The sequence below is a fragment of the Drosophila yakuba genome, chromosome 2L (assembly GCF_016746365.2).
Source record: "Drosophila yakuba strain Tai18E2 chromosome 2L, Prin_Dyak_Tai18E2_2.1, whole genome shotgun sequence".
Lineage (NCBI taxonomy): Eukaryota > Metazoa > Arthropoda > Insecta > Diptera > Drosophilidae > Drosophila > Drosophila yakuba.
This window is the reverse complement of record NC_052527.2, coordinates 9,536,298-9,556,312: the sequence shown is the minus strand read 5'-3', so window position 1 is coordinate 9,556,312 and position 20,015 is coordinate 9,536,298. Positions and strand designations below refer to the sequence as shown.

Below are 20,015 nucleotides of genomic sequence, written 5' to 3'. Positions count from 1 at the left end.
TTTCGTGTTTTCGTATATTCGTATTTTCACAATCGTGTCCAGCCCCTTATCATCCCAAGTTATCGACGAAGTTATGTGTGCATCCCATTAAATCCCCCACTTGCGGCCCAAAACGATGTGTCACACGGTTGCGAACCGATTTGGATCCTCGGTGAAGTACCAATCAAGCACAACGCGCGTGGCGATTCCGTTGCCCAGGTGAATAAACCGAATTCGGGAACGTCACTGCTGCAGTTGGTTGGTGTATAATGCTGGGAAGACATATGTATATCGTGTCGTGACATATCTTTCGTGTCCAATTGTGTCCTATGAACATCTATGAACATCCATCTATCATCGCAGACACTCGGGGAATTTCCGCTGAGTGGGCACCTCTACGAGATATTTATAGAGCACCATGCACTCCATACCCTGTAGACAAGGCCATCGGCCGAGATCAGCTATCTTGGTGGATTTGGCTTTTCTTTCCTTGCAGCTTGACCAACATATCGGAAGCTAGACGAGGCGACCTACACCAACTGGTGGTCTAGGTGCCAGTCTCCCATTTTCTCGATATCACGTCTCAGTTGCGCAATTTGCGCAACAATTGGCCAAAGAATTATTCAATGCATTTGCATTTAATGCACACTTGATTGCGGCTAATGAGAGAGAAACCCCGCGGAAAATTGCTGGAGAAGATTAGACCTCTGCGCATAATCAAGGCGTCGTAATTGCTCGTACATAATTGTATTACATGAGCATATCAATTAGCCAGCCAATTAACTACCAGCCACATCTGGCTGGGATTTGGGGGTTTTGGATTCTGGATTCTGGGATGAGTGGACCAGGGAAATCCCTGCAATTAGTGCTCTGCTCTGCATTGCTCAGGAATGAGCTGCTTTCCGAGGTGGAGCACCAGTGGCAGCCGCATAACCAGAATCCACGAGCCAAACCAGGTGAGATCGGCACCACTTGCCCGCTCGGCTCTCGAGCGGCATTGCCTTTATGTAAGCGGCACTCGGTTTCGGATTCTGAGTTGTGGAAGTCGGCGAGCTTTTATAAAAGCGGCAACAACATCGCCAGTTCATTCAGTTCACTCGGAATCATTGTCAAGTGCAATCTGCAGCAGCAGCAGCAGAAACAGCAGCAACAGCAGCAGCAGCAGCAACAGCAGCAACAGCAGCAACAGCAGCAACATCATCTAGTACATCGGAAATAGGAGCGTTAGCCAAGTCGCTTACAGTATAAACAGCAGCCGAGAGCCAATAAAATGCTGGCCAGCGAGAACTTTCCCACACATCACTTCAAGGAATCTATATTTAAGCCCTACAGTACAAGTGGCGATGATTTGGCAAGCGCTACCCCATTGACAGCCGCGGCAGCATTGGTGGCGACCACGTCCTCACCGGCTGATTCCTCCTCCGCAGTTGCATTCGAGACGGCCAGCAAAATGTTAGCCACCAATAATAATAATAATAACAATATCACGAGCTCCAAGGATGATCTGTCCAGCTTTGTGGCCAGCCATCCGGCGGCAGAGTTCGAGGGCTTCATCCGCGCCTGCGTCGACGAGATCATCAAGCTGGCCGTTTTCCAGGGCACCAACCGCTCCTCGAAGGTCGTCGAATGGCACGAGCCAGCGGAGCTGCGTCAGCTTTTCGACTTCCAGCTGCGGGAGAAGGGTGAATCGCAGGACAAGCTGCGCGAGCTGCTGAGGGAAACGATCCGGTTCTCCGTCAAGACGGGACACCCCTACTTCATCAACCAGTTGTACTCGGGTGTGGATCCGTACGCCCTGGTGGGTCAATGGCTGACCGATGCCCTCAATCCCAGCGTGTACACCTACGAGGTGGCTCCACTCTTCACACTGATGGAGGAGCAGGTGCTGGCCGAGATGCGACGCATAGTGGGCTTCCCCAACGGCGGCCAGGGCGATGGCATCTTCTGTCCTGGCGGCTCGATAGCCAACGGTTATGCAATCAGCTGCGCCCGCTACAGACACTCGCCCGAGTCCAAGGTGAGTGCGCCCCATTGAAGCCAAGTGGTTTACCGCCAATCCACGCGGAAGTCGCGATCCAGATCGGCAAGTGACTGGCCAAATCGTTAGTCATGCCTGTGACATGTATGCAAGTGAAACTTGAAGTTCTTAACGAAATTATCAGATATATTGATATAATGATGATGCAGATTGTGATTCAAGAATGAAAAGAAGATATTTAAAAAGGTTTCGATTTTCTGTGCCAGAACATTCAAAAGTTATAATTTATGTCTCATTATTCAATTCATATATTTAACTAATTTAACTGATAAATTGCTTGTCGGTTGAAGGAATTCAGTCCAAAAATCAATTCAAATAACTATTTATAACTTAGTAAAATATGTTAAGCTGCTTTTATCCATGGAACTAAAAGAATGCTTTTATAAAATACTTAAGCTATCTAAAAATGTATTACTACATTTTATCAACATACAAATATTACCTTTTGAATCTGCAGAAAAACGGACTCTTCAACGCCAAACCGCTGATTATCTTCACCTCGGAGGACGCCCACTACTCCGTGGAGAAGCTGGCCATGTTCATGGGCTTCGGCAGCGAGCATGTGCGCAAGATAGCCACCAACGAGGTGGGCAAGATGCGGCTGAGCGACCTGGAGGAGCAGGTGAAGCAGTGCCTGGAGAACAACTGGCAGCCGCTGATGGTCTCGGCCACAGCCGGAACCACTGTGCTGGGCGCCTTCGATGATCTCGCTGGGATCTCAGAGCTGTGCAAGAAGTACAACATGTGGATGCACGTGGATGCGGCTTGGGGAGGCGGTGCCCTCATGTCCAAGAAGTATCGCCATCTGCTCAGTGGCATCGAACGGTGAGTTTGGTGGATCCTGGTGGACTTTTTCAAGGGGAAACTGAATTTGCGTTTCTCGGCAGGGCTGACTCGGTCACTTGGAATCCACACAAGCTGCTGGCTGCCTCGCAGCAGTGCTCCACCTTCCTGACGCGCCACCAACAGGTGCTGGCCCAGTGCCACTCGACCAATGCGACGTACTTGTTCCAGAAGGACAAGTTCTATGACACATCCTTCGACACCGGCGACAAGCACATCCAGTGCGGCCGTCGAGCGGATGTCTTCAAGTTCTGGTTCATGTGGAAGGCCAAGGGCACTCAGGGTCTGGAGGCGCATGTCGAGAAGGTCTTCCGCATGGCCGAGTTCTTCACCGCCAAGGTGAGGGAGCGTCCAGGATTCGAGCTCGTCCTCGAGAGCCCCGAGTGCACCAACATCAGCTTCTGGTATGTGCCGCCTGGTCTGCGGGAAATGGAGCGCAATCGGGAGTTCTACGACAGGCTGCACAAGGTGGCTCCGAAGGTCAAGGAGGGCATGATCAAGAAGGGCTCCATGATGATCACGTACCAGCCGCTGCGCCAGCTGCCCAACTTCTTCCGCCTGGTGCTGCAGAACTCCTGTCTGGAGGAGTCGGACATGGTCTACTTCCTGGACGAGATCGAATCGCTGGCCCAAAACTTGTAAACGCCGGCGACGGGATGTTATAAGGTTAGGTGTTGACTACATTCTCTTTAGGCTTACGCCGATCGTATCTTCTAGTGTATGGTTAACTACTCACGTTTGTATATTTTTTTGGATGTTAAGTATTACCGAAAACAAAGAACAAAAATACATAAATATAGGTCATTTCATTTAGATTAAATTGAGTGTTTGCCTTGGGAACTGGGAGTCATTTCAACAACAGGATTCTTTAAATGCAAGATTCTGTAGATAAAGTCGTTAATTATTCAAAGGCTTACAACTATATCTAATTTAAAAACACTTCAAAAATATATTTAACATTTTACGAGGAACTTGTAACCATATTTAGTAGCCTCCAAGTCTCTTTGACTTCCTGAGTAACAAATAAGCACTTATCAATTGGTCTTGAGTATGCTGAGTAGGCAGCTAACTCTTTTTTATCCAGTCCCACTGACTGACATCGTTACCACCGCCCTTCTCGATGGCCTCCGCTACGCTCAAGCTCTGACCTGGTTGAACTCCATAACCGATGCGCAGGCCATGCGGATTCGAGGGCGTCTTGCAGTCCATGGTGCACTCCTTGCGCAGCACAGTGTCTACCTCCACGGACGAAAAGAAGGCCACGGACATGGGCAGATCCTTCAGTCCGATGCGCGAAACACAAAAGGAGCGCGTCATTAGGTTGGTGATATGCATGGCCAGCGCCGCTTTGGGCGATAACTCCTCCTTGACCAAATAGCGCAGTTCATCATGAAAGCTCAGGCAGAATCGAACGTGCGATCCCATCAGCCATCTCATGCTCACCAGCATCAGGTGAAGAAAGTCCACTGCACCGCTCTGCACCACCCAATTGATGCGGGTGGGCAGGAAACGTTGCTCCTGCTCGGGTCCACCATCCGCCTCCAGGGCACGACTTAGTCTACCGCCCAGGAACGGCGTTCGAGGCTCTGACCCCGTGGCAATCTCTTCCAGGCGGTTGAACATGGCGCTCTCCGTGCCTCCCTGCCAGTTGGGACGATGGAATACCTCTGCCAGGGTGCGGTTGCGTTGAATGGCCAGTCGGGAGGCCTCGTAGCTGCTGTAGCTGTAGAAGATAATTTAGTTTTTACAAAAAGTGAGTTTGTGTGTATGGTGGGTGGCTACTTACGCCCTGTCCTCCAGCTCGTCATGGAATTCCTCTCTCAACCGATACACGCGCTTGCCCTTTGTGATGGAGAACATTTTCATAGCCTTGGCCTTGGCCTCGGATGCACTGAATGTGGGATTAAACTGACGGAGCAGTGTCTCGGCAAACAACTGACCAGCTCCGTAGATCCGGGCGTAGTTGATGACTTTGGCGTGATCTCGTGAAATGCCGACCGCCTTTGCGGTTATGGAGTGCATATCGCTGCCATTCGACTTACTGCCGCTGAGAGTCATCCAACCAAGTGGCGTGGCTCCATGCTCCCCGCAGGCGTAGGCATCACCCAGCACGGAAGCGATCCACAGCTCCTGCGAGTCGACATCGGCACCAACTAGCCTGTAACCCGGTGGAGCCTGCACCATTGAACGCAGCTCCGATCCCAGTCGATCAGGCCGCGAATTGGAGGCCGTCATCCATGTGGGTTCCATCGCACGACGCGTCAAAGTGCCACAAGCTACAACTTGGGGACAAATGGCTCCGTAGGCTATTGGCTGGGCATTTTCGCCAGTGAGTTCGTTTGGCAGTTGCTGCGGCTTCAGCCAGACCACCATCTGACCCAGGATTCGATCCCTATTGTTCCGCCAGTAGGACATCATGCGAGCAATGTCGATGACACGGGCGGCCGCTGTACAGGACGGATCGCCACTGCTCAACACGTTTTCTGAGAACTTGTTGAGAAAGTCCTTGGATAAGGGGTTGCCCACCCGAAAGGAGGGTCCATTTTTGTGGGGGAGCTTAAGAAAGAAGCAGCAGTCATCCAGCACCTTGTTGCACCACACTCCAGAGCCTTGAACATGAATGGATGAGCCCTCTCACACGTAAGTTATATCACATACGTACCTTGGTACTGCGTCTCCAGACGTTGTTGTTTCTGAGACAACTTCTTGTGGTGTTCCCGCTTTCCCAGATGCTGCTCCACCTGACCAGGCAGCATATCTAATGCCAGCTCACTCTCCGCCTTCGAGGCGCTCTGACGCGCAAACTCCGGCACTGGACAACGTGCGAGAAGTTGATCCATGGGCAGTCGATCTACTCCTTCCGAATCGCTGCGAAATGGAACCAGAAAGCCCCAGCCTTGCTCTCGCTCGTAGTGCAGAGGATATCCCTCCCAGCAGAGGGACAGCAGCTTGGGGGCAATCTGCATGCCGGTGCTGATCTCGCTGGCTCCCGGGAACCACGGCTCTTCGTCGTCTTCCAGAATTTCGTCTGCCCTTTTGGTTGGTGGCTTGCGGCACAGTTTGCGATACCACAGAGGATATCCGGGAAGCAATGGCCGTCGAGCTGGGAGGAGTGCTTGTTGATCATAGAGGTGCTGAAATTTGGCCTGCAGACGACGCTCCTCCGGTGTGTTTCCAGCATTCTTGTGCTCCACTGTGGGCAGAGGCTTGCGCTTCGGGGGCTGCTTTAGTTTAAGCTCCTGCACACTCCAATCCTCGTCCCAGAGCCACAAATTCTGGCGGTACTGATCGTCAAGCAGCAAGGAGCAGGCTTCCTCAGCCCTGCGTCCCAAATGGTACTTGGCCTCGATGCTGAGGTCCTCGTAGGTGAGCTGCGCCTCGCGTATGTACCGCTCCCAATTGGAGTTAACAGGCAAATAGGCGGATCCCATCTCCAACATGCCAGCCAGAGAAGCAGGATGCGGAAAACGGTCTGCGTACAAAGGATACAGGACTCGGAGTATCCGATGTGTAGCCTCCACATCGCTGGCGCAGTAGTTGGTCAACGACTGAAAGCTCTGACGCACCTGCTCCAGAGTTCCCTCCACGAAAATGTTCCTGGGCTCCTTGGATAGCGCATCCCCGCCGCAGTATAGGCGATGCACCTCCACCAAACTGTTAAGAGAGCTCTGCTCCAGCCATCCCAGATCCTCGGCAGCCGGTTCCTTCTTGGATTTGAGCATGGCTCGCTGGTAGCTGGTGACTCCACTGACACACATGTGCAGCGACATAGTGTCCACGAACCGAGTGCCCGTGTCCTCGATCAAATACTGCTCCTTCAGCCGCGCCCTGTCGTAGGAGACATTGTGACCCACCACCAGACCAGGTCCACTGGTTCCCAGTGGTATGAGTTCGTCCGGAGTGTAGTGCGGTCGCTCTGAGTCCGTGTCCACGTCTAAAGGCTCCAGCTTCTCCACACTTAGGCGGTGTTTCGTAAGTTTTGAGCTCACCCATGAGTACCATCTCTTGGTGCTGACGGCGGTGGCCAGAACTGGGGCCTGCCCTTCGCTGACGCACACCTCCACATCGAAGACAAGTCCCTTCTCCAGCGGATGATCCACCGGCGTGGCTGTTCCATCCACCGGATCATAAGCTGTCCAGCCGGCGAAGAAGGCCCATCGCCTTGGACGCTTCGGTAGCTTCTCGCACTGGACCAGGGGAAGTAGTAGCTCCTCGTACGGCTGCACTTGTTCCTTGGCAATGTTGTGAAAGTGCTCCTCAATATTGGCGCCCCTCAGAGGAGGCAGTTTCAACTGGACATCCGAAACAGGAGCAGAGCTTTCGATATCGACGCCGTGCCGGCGCAGTTCCTCCTTGTAAGCCTGGGCGGAGGACACCTGCTGCTCCGAAATGCTACGTGGGCTTTGGGGAAACAGTTGGGCGTGCAGGTTTCGCGAGATCATCTGCACCTTGACCAGATTTTCCGCATATTCGGTTTGGCCATCCTTCACATTCTCCGGCTTTTTTGGTTTGTTTACCTTTTGTGGGGGCTTAACCCGCCGATAGATCTTCACGCTACTGCTGGCGTAGTGATCCCGGCTAACCCTGCTGGCGTAATTTCTGATCAGGTGGAGCTGCATCCTAGTTTCACCAAAGGAAACATCCTTTGAAGCAACTAAAGTCCAACTGGCGACCACTCACTCCTCCGTAAGATTGCCGGCAGCTTAGGTATTTTTGTGCGCTTGCGCGGCGGTCACATTGATTTCATTTCAAATTTATTTTCCGTTAAATTCATTTCATCTGTAAAACGGAAAATTTAATATTATTTTAAACTATAAAAACGTAAACTATAAAAAACGTAAACAATTCCATCATATTCCCATTAAAAATATTTTATTCTAAGACCATTTAATCAAAATTCGAATCAAATTCGGAACGCCTAATTGTTACAAAAACAAAAACATTCGATTTTACGAATAAAAAACATTTTATTCAGTTTGCTATAAAGGTGAAACACTTTAAAACACACACACAGACTTTCGGAACCATTATGGAAGTAGGGGAAAAGAACAATCTCTTCGGTTAATTTATGTAAAAAGGCTTTCGCACGGTACAGAACAATGGGAAAAGCGATTTTGGAAAACATTTTGGCAAATACTGCGCTCCTGGCCAGGCCAACACACTCGCTAACAGACAATAACACGTAACGCTGGTCCGTTCCGGGCCGAACTAGATCTGCAGGTTGCGCATGCCGCCATTGATGCCGCCCTGCTCCACGTTCCAGATGACCAGTTGGCCGTCGACGCCCGAGGTGGATACCTTGCTGGCGCTGGCCTTGTCGCCGGCGTACAGTCGCACGCTGGTGATGGCGTTCTGGTGAATGGAATCGACCACCGTGTCCGTGTTCTCCGTGCGCATGTTGCGGTCCATCGATTGGAAGATTCTCATGGCGGTGATGCCGCTCGACTCCCTCTTCTGCGACTTGTCAAGCTTGCCGCTCAGCACCAGCTTGCCGTCAGCAGTCAGACTGTAAAGCAGTGGCACGCAGCTATAGCCGGCCACCACGACGGACGTGGGCGAGACCCATTCGCAGGACAGGAAGGGCAGATAGCCGGTGCGGCAGCGGATCACCGTGTTGCCGTTGGTTGCGTCAGCGATGCTCACACAGCTGTCGTGGCCCACCCAGCAGACCTTGTTACCGTCGCTGGAGAAGCTCACGCTGTTGATCCACCCGCCACCAGAGGTCTGCGAGTTGCGGAACTCGGCCATCAGCTGGCCAAGGGGCTTGCGGTTGCCCCACGGCGTCGGCGTGGGAGGCTCCTCGATATCCTTTATGAAGGCCGAGAAAACGCGCACCTTGTAGTCCGTCGAGCCGGCCAGCAGCAGAACGTTGTTCGGATGCCAGTCCAGCGAAGTAACCGTGGAGCGGATCGGCTTCTTGATGTGCTTCGACACCCACCAGTCGTTCTCCGACTCGAAATAGCACACGGAAATGAGCCGGGCGCCCGATCCTACAGCGAACTTGTTCTCCGCCGGCGACCACTTGACGCAGGTAGCTGCACGGTTGATGCGCAGAAGCACCAGCGCCGGCTTCCACTTGCCATCGTCGCCCTGCGTCCAAACGTAAGCATTCCGGTCGGCGGCACAGCTCACAATCCGGTTGGTGTTCTTGGCCCAGTCGATGCCCATTACGCGCAGATCATGCTGGTTGAGCACGTCCGCAAGCTTCCAGTCGCTGCCCTCTCGGCTGTATATGTGGATCTCATGGTTGTTGGGCGATAAGGCAATCTCTGCAGGTTGGTGGGAGTGGGTGAGTCACACAGTGCCGGATGAGTAATTTGGGTCGCACTTACGGGTTCGATCCTTGTTCCATGCGTGGCAGGTGATGGAGGCCAGCGAGGTGCCAAAGGTGTACGTCTCGGCCATCGTGGGTGGCTAAATGCGCTCGGAATGTGCAGTGTCTGCTCGTCCAAATCCAACCACACACGTAGTTTCTTCGGTTCGGTTCGCCGGATTTCGGATATCGCTGTTACCACCAAGTGGGCGTTGTTCCGCTGGCTTTTAGCTTCGCTCTCGTTTTAATCGCGGACTCTGGGCCGTCAACACGATTAAGGTGGCGTTGCTGGGATGGATTCTGGGTTTCCCTGGGCAGGAAGAGCAGAGCGTTGTGGAAAAAACTCTTTGGAAAAGTAATGCACAAAATTAATCACCCGAAATTAGAGCTGGAACCAAAATCGATGGCTTCCGATACTATCGTTGATAACTATATCGAACTTTTTCGACCTCTCAAGATATACCAATGTACCAGGGATGTTATGCACGTTTGGTATATACCCGAGCAAAGTATTTGGCGCCATTTCAATGGTCATACTAAACTAAATCCATTGCTTGTAAACAACTTTTTAATAACAAATTGGCTAGCTCAAAATATTGTTCATTATTAAAATACCAACTAACTTTCCTTTTGGGAAGTTTGTTTAAATAATTGATCTTTGCCTCCGTAATTCAGTACTCTGAAAAGAGAAAACACCCATGGAATCCATCTGCTCCTCCTTGGAGCCGATGTTTCCCTGTCGGGAGGCGGCCATTGAAACGCTTGGCGAGCTGATAGGAGATTCCAGTGAGGCCTATCCCTCGGCAATTTACCTTTTCGGGCACAGTGGAACCGGCAAAACAGCTCTGACCAGAGCTTTTCTCAAGGAATGTGGAAAACGGCAGAAAGTCCGCACAGCACATTTAAATGCCATCGAGTGCTACACCACCAAGATCATGCTAGAGATCCTGTTAGACTCGCTGGCACCGGAACAAGGTGATTCTGTAAAGGTTGACAACATGCTGGACTTCGTGGAGCAGCTGCGTCGTTACGCTGCTCCGCGTGCGAAGGCTCAGGGTTTTCTCATCGCCGTGGATAACGCGGAACGTCTGCGGGACATGGATGCCAATGTGTTGCCCGTTCTACTCCGGCTGCAGGAGCTGACCAACCTGAATCTGTGCGTTATTTTGCTGTCCCAGCTTCCATTTGAGAAGTTTTACAATAAGACCGGACTTGGCGAAATCATCTGCCTGCACTTGGCGCAGTACAACAAGGCTGAAACACAGCGTATCCTGGGATCTGACTTTAAACAGGTGCGAAATCAACTGCTGGAACAGTTTGCCCAGGATAAAAAGCGTCTGGAGATTTGTCAGGAAGCCGTGACCGAAGACTTCTACAACAACTACCTAAATCTCTTTCTGAGCGTATTTTACAAAGCTTGCCGCGATGTTCCGGAGCTCCAGCTGACGTCCAGCAAGTGTCTGTCCATTTACTTAGAGCCCGTACTGGACGGCACTGTGGATGCCACGGACATCTCTCGACTTTGGCGGCATATAGCCGGGCCTCTTCGTTCCGCCTTAACCCAGATCTATATGCGAATTGAAAAATCCGCAGAGGAAACTGAAGATTTCACCGCTATTGAAGATCAGAGCGTTCGCAAGCTGGCGCAGTCGCTGGAGCTACCCTACTATGCCAAGTACCTGCTGATCGCCGCTTTTCTGGCCAGCCACAATGCCGCCAATCAGGACAAGCGGTTGTTCGTTAAGCACCATGGAAAGCAGCGCAAGCGTATGCAGACGGTCAACGCCAGAGCCAAGGTGGGTAACTCAATCTGTCGACGAGCCCATTTGCTTATTTCAATGCCTTTCAGACCACGGAGAAAATGTCCACCACTTTGGGACCCAAATCCTTCAGCATCGACCGCTTGCTGGCCATTTTCTACGCCATTCTAGAGGAGAAAGTAGGTCTGACCTGCAACCTTCTCTCCCAGATCTCAACCTTGGTGCACCTCAAGCTGCTCAGCTTTGTCTCCGGCGAACAGAACATAATGGACGGGTCTGCTAGGCTGCAGTGCACCATCGGTTTAGAGTTTGTTCTGCAGATCGGTAAGGTGGTAGGCTTTAATGTCCGCCAATACCTCTGCGACTTTATGTAGTCTGGTTGTTTTCAGTTTTTAAATATATTGAATAAATAGTCCGGTACATCGCTTATGTGTATGGTCTCCGCCAGCCTTGTGTCCCGGCTGCGCAACTGCATCAGTCCGTTCTTAAGCGTTTGCCCGTTTATAACAAGTGTATAAGGTATGCCCAGCATATCCGTTTCCAGCAAGTGCTCTGCTAAATGAGAAGCGTCCTTAGTGGAAAAAAAGCCAATCCCCTCTCCTATTCGAAGACCCGCGTGGTTGAGAACGTGCTTCAGGTGCAGGCAAAGATCAGCCAAGTCCGCCGAGAGCTCGGAATCACTTTCCACACAGGCAATTCCACATTGATACGGCGCCAGGACGCGGTGTAAGAGCAGGGATAGCGAGTCCCGGCTATGATCACAACCATCCAGGAGCAAAGCTAAAGGATGATGATATAGAACGATTTTCCAAGATAGTTATGATAACCACTTACCGCAGGTGGCGGTTTCCAGCTCTATCACAGACCGTATGACAGTCGGCTGCACAGTTTCACCCGTCCGCGCATCGGGCAGCCGGAAGTCTTTGTCGTCCGCTATTCTCACCAGACTCAGTTGTTCCACGGTCACTTCTCCTGCTTCACCGTAGCTGGACCGTATATCGATGGCTTGATAGTCTTTGGGATTGAGATCCTCACCCAAGTCGCACGGAACAATGCGGTAGCGACTGGGATTCGAGGAAATTCGCATCCACCAGATTTTGCTCTCCCGCTGCATGTTGTAGAAGTGCTCAAGGGCGCGATGTGGTTCTACTAGAAAGTCCGTGGTTAAAAGTAGGGAGGGACCCTGTACCCCAAATAGGGAATTGCTATTAGGAGCGTAACAAGTGCTCTGGTGTTTCAGAAGAGTGGGACATTTGGCCTTTCGAGGATGATCTTTGACGAGTTTTTGGAAATTATTACGGAATTGCTGGCTTTGTGGAAAGGAAAAACGGTGGATGTTTGATGGATTAATAGCTTCATTCGTGACTCCCAGGTGAGCAGCCAGGGGACGGAGTCGTGTCCAATGCTGTTGCAGCAGCTTGGCGTATTCCCTTCCATGACTGAGTAGCTGCAATTTATTATCTTCCCGGGTGCGAAAGAAACCAGCGGAAGCCAGGGACTTGAAGCAACGCTGTATTCGGCTCATTGCTCCAGCGGAATGTTGCCCGGCGGCGAAACGTAGTAATCCTCGTCCGTCACCTTCGCGTTCCGGAGCACTTCCGCCCGGCAGTCACCCTCGGTCACCTGGTCGTTGCGTAACTGGAGCTGCTGCTGCTCCAGCACCGTGTACAGTGGACGCACGTGCTCCGTGTTAATGTGGGCAATCTTGTTTGCGAACTGGATGCTGCTCTTCAGCGTGGCAAGCGCCCGTTCGCTATCCAGATCCACCAACGACAGTCGCTCCAGCAACTGTATGGTTTTCGTGTCGATCTGGATTTCGGAGGAGCTGGTGTCGGGAAACTCCGCGTCCACTGGTGTCTGCGGCACCTTTGTTGGATGCGTCAGCTGCTTAAAGTCCAGTTTTGTGGCCTTTTCATTCGATTTTGTTGCAATCTTGCAATACAAACGTTTACTCAACAGGCGCAACATTCTCACAGGCGCAAAATCAGAGGTGGAACTGAGATTCGTATCAAATAGCTATATGTTATCCAAAAGTAGCTATAGGTTCGCTGGCTTATCAACTGTCGTTAACAATCGTTATCGGTAGCCTTGTTGCCCGTCGTTATCGCTGCTTTTCCATCGCTCTCTTTTCACTAAGCGGGTTTATTTTTTTCGTGACTTCCTTTAATTTCATCAAAACAAAGCCGCTATGCCGTACGCCAACCAGCCGTCCGTGCAGATAACCGAGCTGACGGACGACAACGTGAAGTTCGTCCTGGAGGACACGGAATTGAGCGTGGCCAACAGCTTGCGGCGAGTGTTCATCGCGGAGACGCCGACGCTGGCCATCGACTGGGTGCAACTGGAGGCCAACTCTACGGTACTCTCGGATGAGTTTCTGGCCCACCGGATCGGCCTGATCCCGCTAATCTCCGACGACGTCGTGGAGCGGCTGCAGTACACCCGCGACTGCATCTGCCTGGACTTCTGCCCCGAGTGCAGCGTGGAGTTCACCCTGGACGTGAAGTGCAGCGAGGAGCAAACGCGCCACGTGACCACCGCCGATCTCAAATCGAGCAATGCTAAGGTCCTGCCGGTGACGTCCCGCAACCAGGGCGAGGAGGACAACGAATACGGCGAGAGCAACGATGAGATCCTCATAATCAAACTGCGCAAGGGACAGGAGCTGAAGCTTCGCGCCTACGCCAAAAAGGGATTTGGCAAGGAGCACGCCAAGTGGAATCCCACGGCTGGCGTGTGCTTTGAGTACGACCCCGACAACTCCATGCGACACACTTTATATCCCAAACCTGATGAGTGGCCCAAGAGCGAGCACACCGAACTGGAGGACGACCAGTACGAAGCGCCCTACAACTGGGAAGCCAAGCCAAACAAGTTCTTCTTTAACGTCGAATCCTCCGGGGCCCTCAAGCCCGAGAATATCGTGGTCATGGGCGTGCAGGTGCTGAAGAATAAGCTGTCAAATCTGCAGACGCAACTCAGCCACGAGTCCCAAAATGATGCCCTGGCCGTTTGATATACATATAACAAGTTTATTTTAAGTTTATAAAAGATGTTCCGCCTAATCCTTGAACAAGCTGTCTATGTTAATGCCCACGTTCGCCTCCTTTTTTCCCTTGGGAGCAGGTGACGGAGGTGACGACGTGGTCTGTTGGCTTACCACCGCCTCCTTGAAATCGCTCAGTAGCTGGGTCTTCGATTCCGCATCCTGCTCTGGCAGGGATTCCTCTGGGGTAGCCTCCAGGCGGGCCTGCTGGCGCTGCTCTGCTAAGAGGTCTAGTGCAGTCTCGTAGATCCTTTGCTCATCGAGAGCTCCTTGTGCTTTTAGGCCCTGATAGATGTGGACGAATTGCTGAGACTGCGTGCTGCGCCTGTGGTCAAATAGGGATATCGTTTCCTGGGGCCTATTTTCTTTGTGCAGCTTTCTGTTGCGATAAATGTTAATTTTACGATAAGCCAGACTGTCTCTGAATGACTTACGCTCGGACAACATCCTCGGCATAAAATATCTTGCGCACTGGGATCTCGGGAGCGGGTCTGTCGAATTTGGGTTCCAATTTCGGCGGAAAGGCGGCGTAAACATCGTACCAAATGGGTTTATCCTCGGTTTTCATAGCTCCACCGCGTAGGAGGCCCTGAACTCTGCAAAACTTAGGTGTTTATGGGATGTATATATATTTTGCAGATATGTAAATACCTGGTGAAGATTGTGCCAATCTTTTCCAGCCTGCTTTGTGCCATTTTTGTAGAGTTTTAATTAATTAAATGTGTTTTTTTTAACAAATTACGATTACGACATGCAGTGCATGGGATTATCGATAAGCAACCGGTGGCTATCGATAACTACAGAGTTGCAGTTGGGGGGTGTAACGGATTTTTTTCTTATAAGAACCTAGCGGTCTCTAATAAGGATTAGCACTTTAAGTAAATTGTTTAAATCAGTATTTATAAAAATAGCTTAGAGTCTTTATAGATATATGGTTTAATAAACTAATTTGTTTTATTTTATGATAACTATCGATAATAAACAATGCAAATGTAGTATTTTTGTGTATTACGGTGATTTCTCTGGTTGGCGTTTTTGGTATTTCCTTTAAACTTCATAGTACAGTGCAAACTCCATAAATTGAATATCACAAAAACATGCAGTAATTACATGATTGTGTACTGTTATGAAAACCCTGAATGGCATTTTACCATTGCTTGCACTTTGATAATACAAAATCTTACCAATTAAAATTGACCCACCCATTTGAGTTGGTGGAAATTCGCTCCATAGAGCGATCACTGTACCTGCTCTTCTTCCACAGTTTGTTGTGGAACGCCTCGCACCAACTACATACTTTTACATACTCGTCTGCGCTCGACGTAAATTCTCGCACTTTTCTGTTGGTTTCGTAGTAAATTTTCGCCTTTTCGCTGTCAAATCAAAGCGCTTAAATCGGGAAAATCGGAGAAAAGTTCAAAATAACTCTACAGAAAGCAAAGCATATAATATGTCATTTAATTGTGTACTGTAATAGCGTAAACAATAGTGTTTTGATTGTTTGTGCAGGTGCAAAATCGATCTAGTGAACTGAAAACTGCGACTCCAAAATCGGCCGAGTTAGCGCATTATTGCCCCGATTGTTGTTATTGGAAAATGTTGTTCGTTTGGGAAAATTGTGCCATCGCAATTTTGTAGTGTTCGTGCGTGTGTGTGCCGTGTGCGTGTCGAGTGTGTGTGCCAGTAAATTAAGTTAATTAAAAACTTAGCTAACTCTCGATTTCACCGCCCCCGCCATGAGTAACTACCATCCGCATTCGCATCCGCACGCGCTCTCGCATCCGCATCCGCATCCGCAGCAGGTCCATAATCAGCTGCAGAATGCCCATCAGAACCAGTTGCCGCCCCCGCAGCGCCATAACCATGCCACGCCTACAGCTGCAGCCTCCGGAGCGCCATCAGCATCATCATCAGCATCGGCATCCATCCTAGTGGCCCATCCTCCCCAGCCGCTCATCAGCAACTCGCTGGCCATCCGGCAGGAGATCCAGCGATTCGAGAGCGTCCACCCATCCATCTATGCCATATACGAGCTGATCGATCTCCTGCCCATGGCCGATGCCCAGATAGCCCAGTCCATCCGCGACCATGTGGTCTGCATTGAAGGTGAGTCTAATGGAGGGCTATTAGTGCAACTAGTTTTAATGATTACAATAAGTTACACTACGGCTTAGCCTCTGAATGGTGAAGCGGTTGCCGCTATTGGTATTGCAATCAGAATTCTTGTTTGTCCACCTGTTTGTACAAAGTGATTGCATAAAGTATTGGATGTTTACCTTCCTATCAAACGACAATAAGAAGTACAATTGCCCTAATTGTACAAAACTATATACATATATGTATATATATATATATATATATATATATATATATATATATAGTTTTTAATGTTTTTGCTGAGGTTTACGTTAAGCTCTTACTAATAGATGGTTACTTCCACCTGTTAGTGCAACGTGTATCCAAATTTGTGGGCGTTACATTCTTTGTTCTTCTCTCTTCTAATAAATTTAATAAATATTGCATATAAAATTAAAAAAAGTTCAAGCCTTTTTTACTTTAAACGATTTTTATGGAAATATTCAAACGCTCAACTACTTGAAAACAGCTGCACAAATGTTTTACCGGAAAACCAATTAAAGTAGGGTTTTGAACGTAAAATGTTTAAATGCTAAATACCAAATACAACCATACTTTTGTTATAGATTTCGTTTGTTTTTTAATGGCTTGCAAATTTATTCACCATAACAAGGAAATGCTTTGCCTGCAAGTTCTCAACTTTTGCTCAAAGGTCAGTGGGCTTAATGGAGCATTCGAGGTGTGCCCCAGAAATGATGAGCAACTAAATGTGCTATAAATTATGCAAGCACACAGGGAAAAGGTATTTCGGAGTCGGGAAGCGGAGTCTATCGTGACTTTGGATGGACTGACTGGGTTCATTGGGTGTGAAGTCGGCGGGAACAGATGGAAATCCTTTGATTAAACATGTTTATCGCTGCAATTGTATCCACACCTTCATTGTCCTCCTTATCGGCAGCGTCTGGACTTGTGGTTGCCTTTGTTTGGAGTGCTTTATGCTAATCTCTGACCGAAAATCTATGAGGCAACACCAACCCCCGTGCGAGGATTATTGTTGCCAAAATGCCCATTCAAGCGGATCGCAGCGGGGCCATTGAAAGTGTTGTCGTCGTCGTTGTCGCTGTCGTTGTGCTATGTTGTGTTCACCGAGAAGAAAGAGCTTCGCTTTTTGTTTAAAACAAGCTTTCCTGCCCAATTTTCAGCATATCGTTGAATGTGTTTGTGCCTGTGTGTGTGTGTGTATGCGGGGACTGAAATTTGATGCCCTCTTCCTCTTTGTGGCAGGCAGCAAAACTGAATACTGAAAACTGAAAACCGTTCACGAAATCAAACCGAAAACCGGTTCCTGAAATGGTTTATTAGAAAATCTCTGGCAGAGGCAGCAACAACAAAAGGCTCACCAAAAATGTAAACAAAATTGTCAGAGGCAACAGCAGCGGCCTCATGAATACTCCACTCTGTGCCGTGCAAACCAGATATGAAACCCGAGAATACGAGCGTACGATCTCGTAAACCGTTTTGCACGCGACTTTCTTATTGGCATTGACCCGCAACACGGGCACGATCGGTCCAATATACATATATATATAAATATATTGTATGTGTAACTATATCGTATACCAAATACCGAATACCGATTCTAATTCGCTGTCAGCGTGATGAACGATGCTTTCGTTGGACTCTGGCTGCCGTTTTCCCGTTCCAAATGCTTATTTATAGGTTTCGGTAACGGTGTCCATTAAATCGAGAAGGTCAAAAGTATCTAACGAAAATAAATAAACGAAATTCTGTGCTACCTGTTCGTTAACCTCTCCGTTTAATATCGTTTTGGAAGCTATATAGCATAAATAATCCAATAGCAGCTTACTATTCAATAATCTGAGTGAATCGATATAATCTCAGATCTCCGAACTTAATGCCTGTTTTGGTCAAGAGCGCTTGCACTAAAAGTGCCCTTAATATTGTAAGCTGCTGACTCACCAAAATCACTTCCAGTCGTAAACCACATTTAAGTGCTTAAGATGTCGTTGAACCTTTCGCAAATCAAAGTTTAGTTACATATTTAAAAGGCTTTCAAGAATACGAATGTGATGCTGATTATTTACAAAAGGAATTTATAAATATCATATAGAATTTGCTTCTTCAGTGAGGTTTGTAGCTAATGGGGCTAAGGTCTTGATATCTTAGACAATTTTCGGCAACAATGGCTGCCAAATATGTGTAAAATATTCTGTAATCTGCGTACTATTGTGTGTGGCTACATGTGCCATCCAAAATTAGCATATGTAGCTATAAATGGGGATCCATAAACAATAGACAGGGTGTGCATTGAGATTCTTCAGCAGAACATAAATAGTAAATCGATTACACGATATCAGCATATCAATGGCAATTTTACTACAAATTGATCATTTCATTGGGGGGTGGTGTTCAGCAACCGCTGAACATAAATAACTTACCTGGAACTCTCGTTCGATTGTTCGCGGTGTTTATGCAAACACAAAGGCGAGTTGTCTGTTTGTTTGTAAATAGCCAAGTAATAGCCGGCCCTAAAAACAACAACTACAACAGCAACAAAAACAACAACAGCAGTCAACTGAAATGCCGCTGGCGGTAGTGAAAAACAAATTTCCTCTCTTATCTCAAATGGCTTGCGACTCCCCATTAAAGCGATTGCAATTAGCCCCAAACGAATTTTTTGTTGGTCTACCCTTTGGCAAAGTGGGTCCATTAATTCGTTCTCAAGATGACTCACGCTCGAGTCGATTATTTTGCGATTTAAGTATACAATATTTAATAATTACACGATTATTTTGTGAAAGTTCATGGTTATGCGCCTTCTACGACCCAGTTCATATTTTCTTTTGGTTTCTTTCTCATTTTTACGTAGTTATCTATATCTTAATGCCACTTTAATTGCATATTAATCTACGATGATATTAATAAACAATGTATATGATATGTATTTGTATTTGTAACATCATTCAGATCCTTATCTTTGAGTTGCCTAATTGAGTTGCTTTTGTGAACTGTAAAAGCATTTATTGCTATCTTAAAGATATCACCAGTCAAAAGTAGCTGTAAACATTGTTATCTTTTCTTTTGTGAATATTTTTTAGCCAAAAGCTGAAATCGCAGACAGGTAACTCGAAACTTTTGCACCTGCCCTCCAATTTCAAATTGAACAATCTCATCTGAATGGTGACCTCTTATCTGTCGGCGGTTTAGTCTGCTGTCTTTATTGCTTTTCGCTTCGGGCAACGATTGTTTGTTTTCTTTTAATTGTCAAATAATATTGACTGGCGGACTTTTGAGCGAACTGTTTGCCACTGTCATTCGCATATCATTTTTTTTGTGTTTTTCGAATCGCCGTTTGATATGGCTTTTGTCTGTGTCATTCGGAAGTGGAAATTGTTTGCGTCGATACGCTCGAGAGCATGACATGGAGATGCCATTGGGGCCACAAATACATGTATGAGCCCACACAAACATGCCGCCTTTGCACTGGAGAAAATGGAGGGAATTCTTATATTGCCTTGTAACGATAATTGTAGAGTTAAATTAATAAAAAATTACTTTTAAATAAATTGTAAATACTTTCATATTAATAAGGTTTATAGAAAAAGAATTTTTTATATTTAAAATTGAATTATGAATTTAATGAATTTAATTTTGAATATCTTTTTTCCACCGTGTACAAGAGCGGATTTTCAAATATCAGCGACACATGTGCAACCGGCATGCGTGTCCGTCGTCTGCCCCTGCCACATTGCCACTCCCCCTTTGGGGCCGCCCCCGTTTACCCATGAAGTGCGCGTTTATTTTTAAAGCAAATTGCATTAAAAATATCTTGCACTTTGCTTGCGTTTGCTATTTCAATTGCAATTGCACAACACCTTGTTCTCGCTGCTATTTCGCTAACTTATTTCGTTTAAAATTGACAGCGGAAAATGCAACAAA

At 48.3% G+C, this 20,015-nt stretch overlaps 9 protein-coding genes across 10 annotated transcripts in view; 4 read left to right on the top strand and 5 right to left on the bottom strand.

Moving 5' to 3' along the window:
- Window positions 1-1,096: 1,096 nt before the first annotated feature.
- Window positions 1,097-3,680, top strand: LOC6527553 (cysteine sulfinic acid decarboxylase). The gene is made up of 3 exons (XM_002088607.3): window positions 1,097-1,996; window positions 2,475-2,842; window positions 2,905-3,680. Exons 1-3 carry the CDS (start codon window positions 1,250-1,252, stop codon window positions 3,500-3,502), a joined length of 1,713 nt encoding a protein of 570 aa, XP_002088643.1. The 5' UTR covers window positions 1,097-1,249; the 3' UTR covers window positions 3,503-3,680.
- On the bottom strand, window positions 3,648-7,559 carry LOC6527554 (DNA polymerase subunit gamma-1, mitochondrial). Its single transcript, XM_002088608.4, has 3 exons — window positions 5,523-7,559; window positions 4,647-5,469; window positions 3,648-4,583 (listed from the first exon to the last, which is right to left on the bottom strand). Exons 1-3 carry the CDS (start codon window positions 7,477-7,479, stop codon window positions 3,926-3,928), a joined length of 3,438 nt encoding a protein of 1,145 aa, XP_002088644.1. The 5' UTR covers window positions 7,480-7,559; the 3' UTR covers window positions 3,648-3,925.
- Window positions 7,560-7,807: 248 nt separating this feature from the next.
- On the bottom strand, window positions 7,808-9,683 carry LOC6527555 (actin-related protein 2/3 complex subunit 1A-B). Of its 2 annotated transcripts, XM_015197609.3 has the most exons (3): window positions 9,550-9,683; window positions 9,193-9,483; window positions 7,808-9,129 (listed from the first exon to the last, which is right to left on the bottom strand). In XM_015197609.3, the coding sequence occupies exons 2-3, from the start codon at window positions 9,263-9,265 to the stop codon at window positions 8,069-8,071; spliced, it is 1,134 nt and encodes a 377-aa protein (XP_015053095.1). In that variant the 5' UTR covers window positions 9,266-9,483; window positions 9,550-9,683; the 3' UTR covers window positions 7,808-8,068. The 2 variants fall into 2 exon arrangements, with proteins under 2 accessions (XP_015053095.1, XP_002088645.1); XM_002088609.4 differs by lacking the exon at window positions 9,550-9,683 and having other exon boundaries at window positions 9,193-9,543.
- A 36-nt stretch (window positions 9,684-9,719) lies between these two features.
- LOC6527556 (origin recognition complex subunit 5) lies at window positions 9,720-11,362 on the top strand. Its single transcript, XM_002088610.4, has 2 exons — window positions 9,720-10,969; window positions 11,023-11,362. The coding sequence occupies exons 1-2, from the start codon at window positions 9,872-9,874 to the stop codon at window positions 11,305-11,307; spliced, it is 1,383 nt and encodes a 460-aa protein (XP_002088646.1). The 5' UTR covers window positions 9,720-9,871; the 3' UTR covers window positions 11,308-11,362.
- Window positions 11,316-12,458, bottom strand: LOC6527557 (DNA polymerase subunit gamma-2, mitochondrial). The gene is made up of 2 exons (XM_002088611.4): window positions 11,768-12,458; window positions 11,316-11,713 (listed from the first exon to the last, which is right to left on the bottom strand). Exons 1-2 carry the CDS (start codon window positions 12,456-12,458, stop codon window positions 11,319-11,321), a joined length of 1,086 nt encoding a protein of 361 aa, XP_002088647.2. The 3' UTR covers window positions 11,316-11,318.
- Window positions 12,455-12,937, bottom strand: LOC6527558 (glutamyl-tRNA(Gln) amidotransferase subunit C, mitochondrial). The gene has a single exon (XM_002088612.4). The coding sequence runs from the start codon at window positions 12,899-12,901 to the stop codon at window positions 12,455-12,457; it is 447 nt and encodes a 148-aa protein (XP_002088648.1). The 5' UTR covers window positions 12,902-12,937.
- Window positions 12,938-13,032: 95 nt separating this feature from the next.
- LOC6527559 (DNA-directed RNA polymerase II subunit RPB3) lies at window positions 13,033-14,029 on the top strand. Its single transcript, XM_002088613.4, has one exon. The coding sequence runs from the start codon at window positions 13,122-13,124 to the stop codon at window positions 13,947-13,949; it is 828 nt and encodes a 275-aa protein (XP_002088649.1). The 5' UTR covers window positions 13,033-13,121; the 3' UTR covers window positions 13,950-14,029.
- LOC6527560 (probable 28S ribosomal protein S23, mitochondrial) lies at window positions 13,952-14,788 on the bottom strand. Its single transcript, XM_002088614.3, has 3 exons — window positions 14,631-14,788; window positions 14,414-14,575; window positions 13,952-14,358 (listed from the first exon to the last, which is right to left on the bottom strand). Exons 1-3 carry the CDS (start codon window positions 14,672-14,674, stop codon window positions 13,995-13,997), a joined length of 570 nt encoding a protein of 189 aa, XP_002088650.1. The 5' UTR covers window positions 14,675-14,788; the 3' UTR covers window positions 13,952-13,994.
- Window positions 14,789-15,256: 468 nt separating this feature from the next.
- LOC6527569 (centaurin-gamma-1A) overlaps window positions 15,257-20,015 on the top strand; it is a 54,071-nt gene continuing 49,312 nt past the window's right edge. The window contains exon 1 of the mRNA XM_015198227.3: window positions 15,257-16,085. Coding sequence (XP_015053713.1) covers window positions 15,716-16,085 — 370 coding nt within the window. The 5' untranslated portion in view covers window positions 15,257-15,715. The remainder of the gene's footprint in view (window positions 16,086-20,015) is intronic.

Coding starts and splice junctions, on each gene's coding strand:
- LOC6527553 (XM_002088607.3), top strand. CDS start 1,250: ATGCTGGCCAGCGAGAACTTTCCCACACATCACTTCAAGGAATCTATA. Junction 1,997..2,474: donor GACACTCGCCCGAGTCCAAG/GTGAGTGCGCCC, acceptor TTGAATCTGCAG/AAAAACGGACTCTTCAACGC. Junction 2,843..2,904: donor CTGCTCAGTGGCATCGAACG/GTGAGTTTGGTG, acceptor GTTTCTCGGCAG/GGCTGACTCGGTCACTTGGA.
- LOC6527554 (XM_002088608.4), bottom strand. CDS start 7,479: ATGCAGCTCCACCTGATCAGAAATTACGCCAGCAGGGTTAGCCGGGAT. Junction 5,470..5,522: donor TCTGGAGACGCAGTACCAAG/GTACGTATGTGA, acceptor TTCATGTTCAAG/GCTCTGGAGTGTGGTGCAAC. Junction 4,584..4,646: donor GACGAGCTGGAGGACAGGGC/GTAAGTAGCCAC, acceptor TATCTTCTACAG/CTACAGCAGCTACGAGGCCT.
- LOC6527555 (XM_015197609.3), bottom strand. CDS start 9,265: ATGGCCGAGACGTACACCTTTGGCACCTCGCTGGCCTCCATCACCTGC. Junction 9,130..9,192: donor ATGGAACAAGGATCGAACCC/GTAAGTGCGACC, acceptor ACCAACCTGCAG/AGATTGCCTTATCGCCCAAC.
- LOC6527556 (XM_002088610.4), top strand. CDS start 9,872: ATGGAATCCATCTGCTCCTCCTTGGAGCCGATGTTTCCCTGTCGGGAG. Junction 10,970..11,022: donor CGGTCAACGCCAGAGCCAAG/GTGGGTAACTCA, acceptor AATGCCTTTCAG/ACCACGGAGAAAATGTCCAC.
- LOC6527557 (XM_002088611.4), bottom strand. CDS start 12,458: ATGAGCCGAATACAGCGTTGCTTCAAGTCCCTGGCTTCCGCTGGTTTC. Junction 11,714..11,767: donor GCTGGAAACCGCCACCTGCG/GTAAGTGGTTAT, acceptor ATCATCCTTTAG/CTTTGCTCCTGGATGGTTGT.
- LOC6527558 (XM_002088612.4), bottom strand. CDS start 12,901: ATGTTGCGCCTGTTGAGTAAACGTTTGTATTGCAAGATTGCAACAAAA.
- LOC6527559 (XM_002088613.4), top strand. CDS start 13,122: ATGCCGTACGCCAACCAGCCGTCCGTGCAGATAACCGAGCTGACGGAC.
- LOC6527560 (XM_002088614.3), bottom strand. CDS start 14,674: ATGGCACAAAGCAGGCTGGAAAAGATTGGCACAATCTTCACCAG. Junction 14,576..14,630: donor ATTGGCACAATCTTCACCAG/GTATTTACATAT, acceptor TAAGTTTTGCAG/AGTTCAGGGCCTCCTACGCG. Junction 14,359..14,413: donor GCCGAGGATGTTGTCCGAGC/GTAAGTCATTCA, acceptor TTATCGCAACAG/AAAGCTGCACAAAGAAAATA.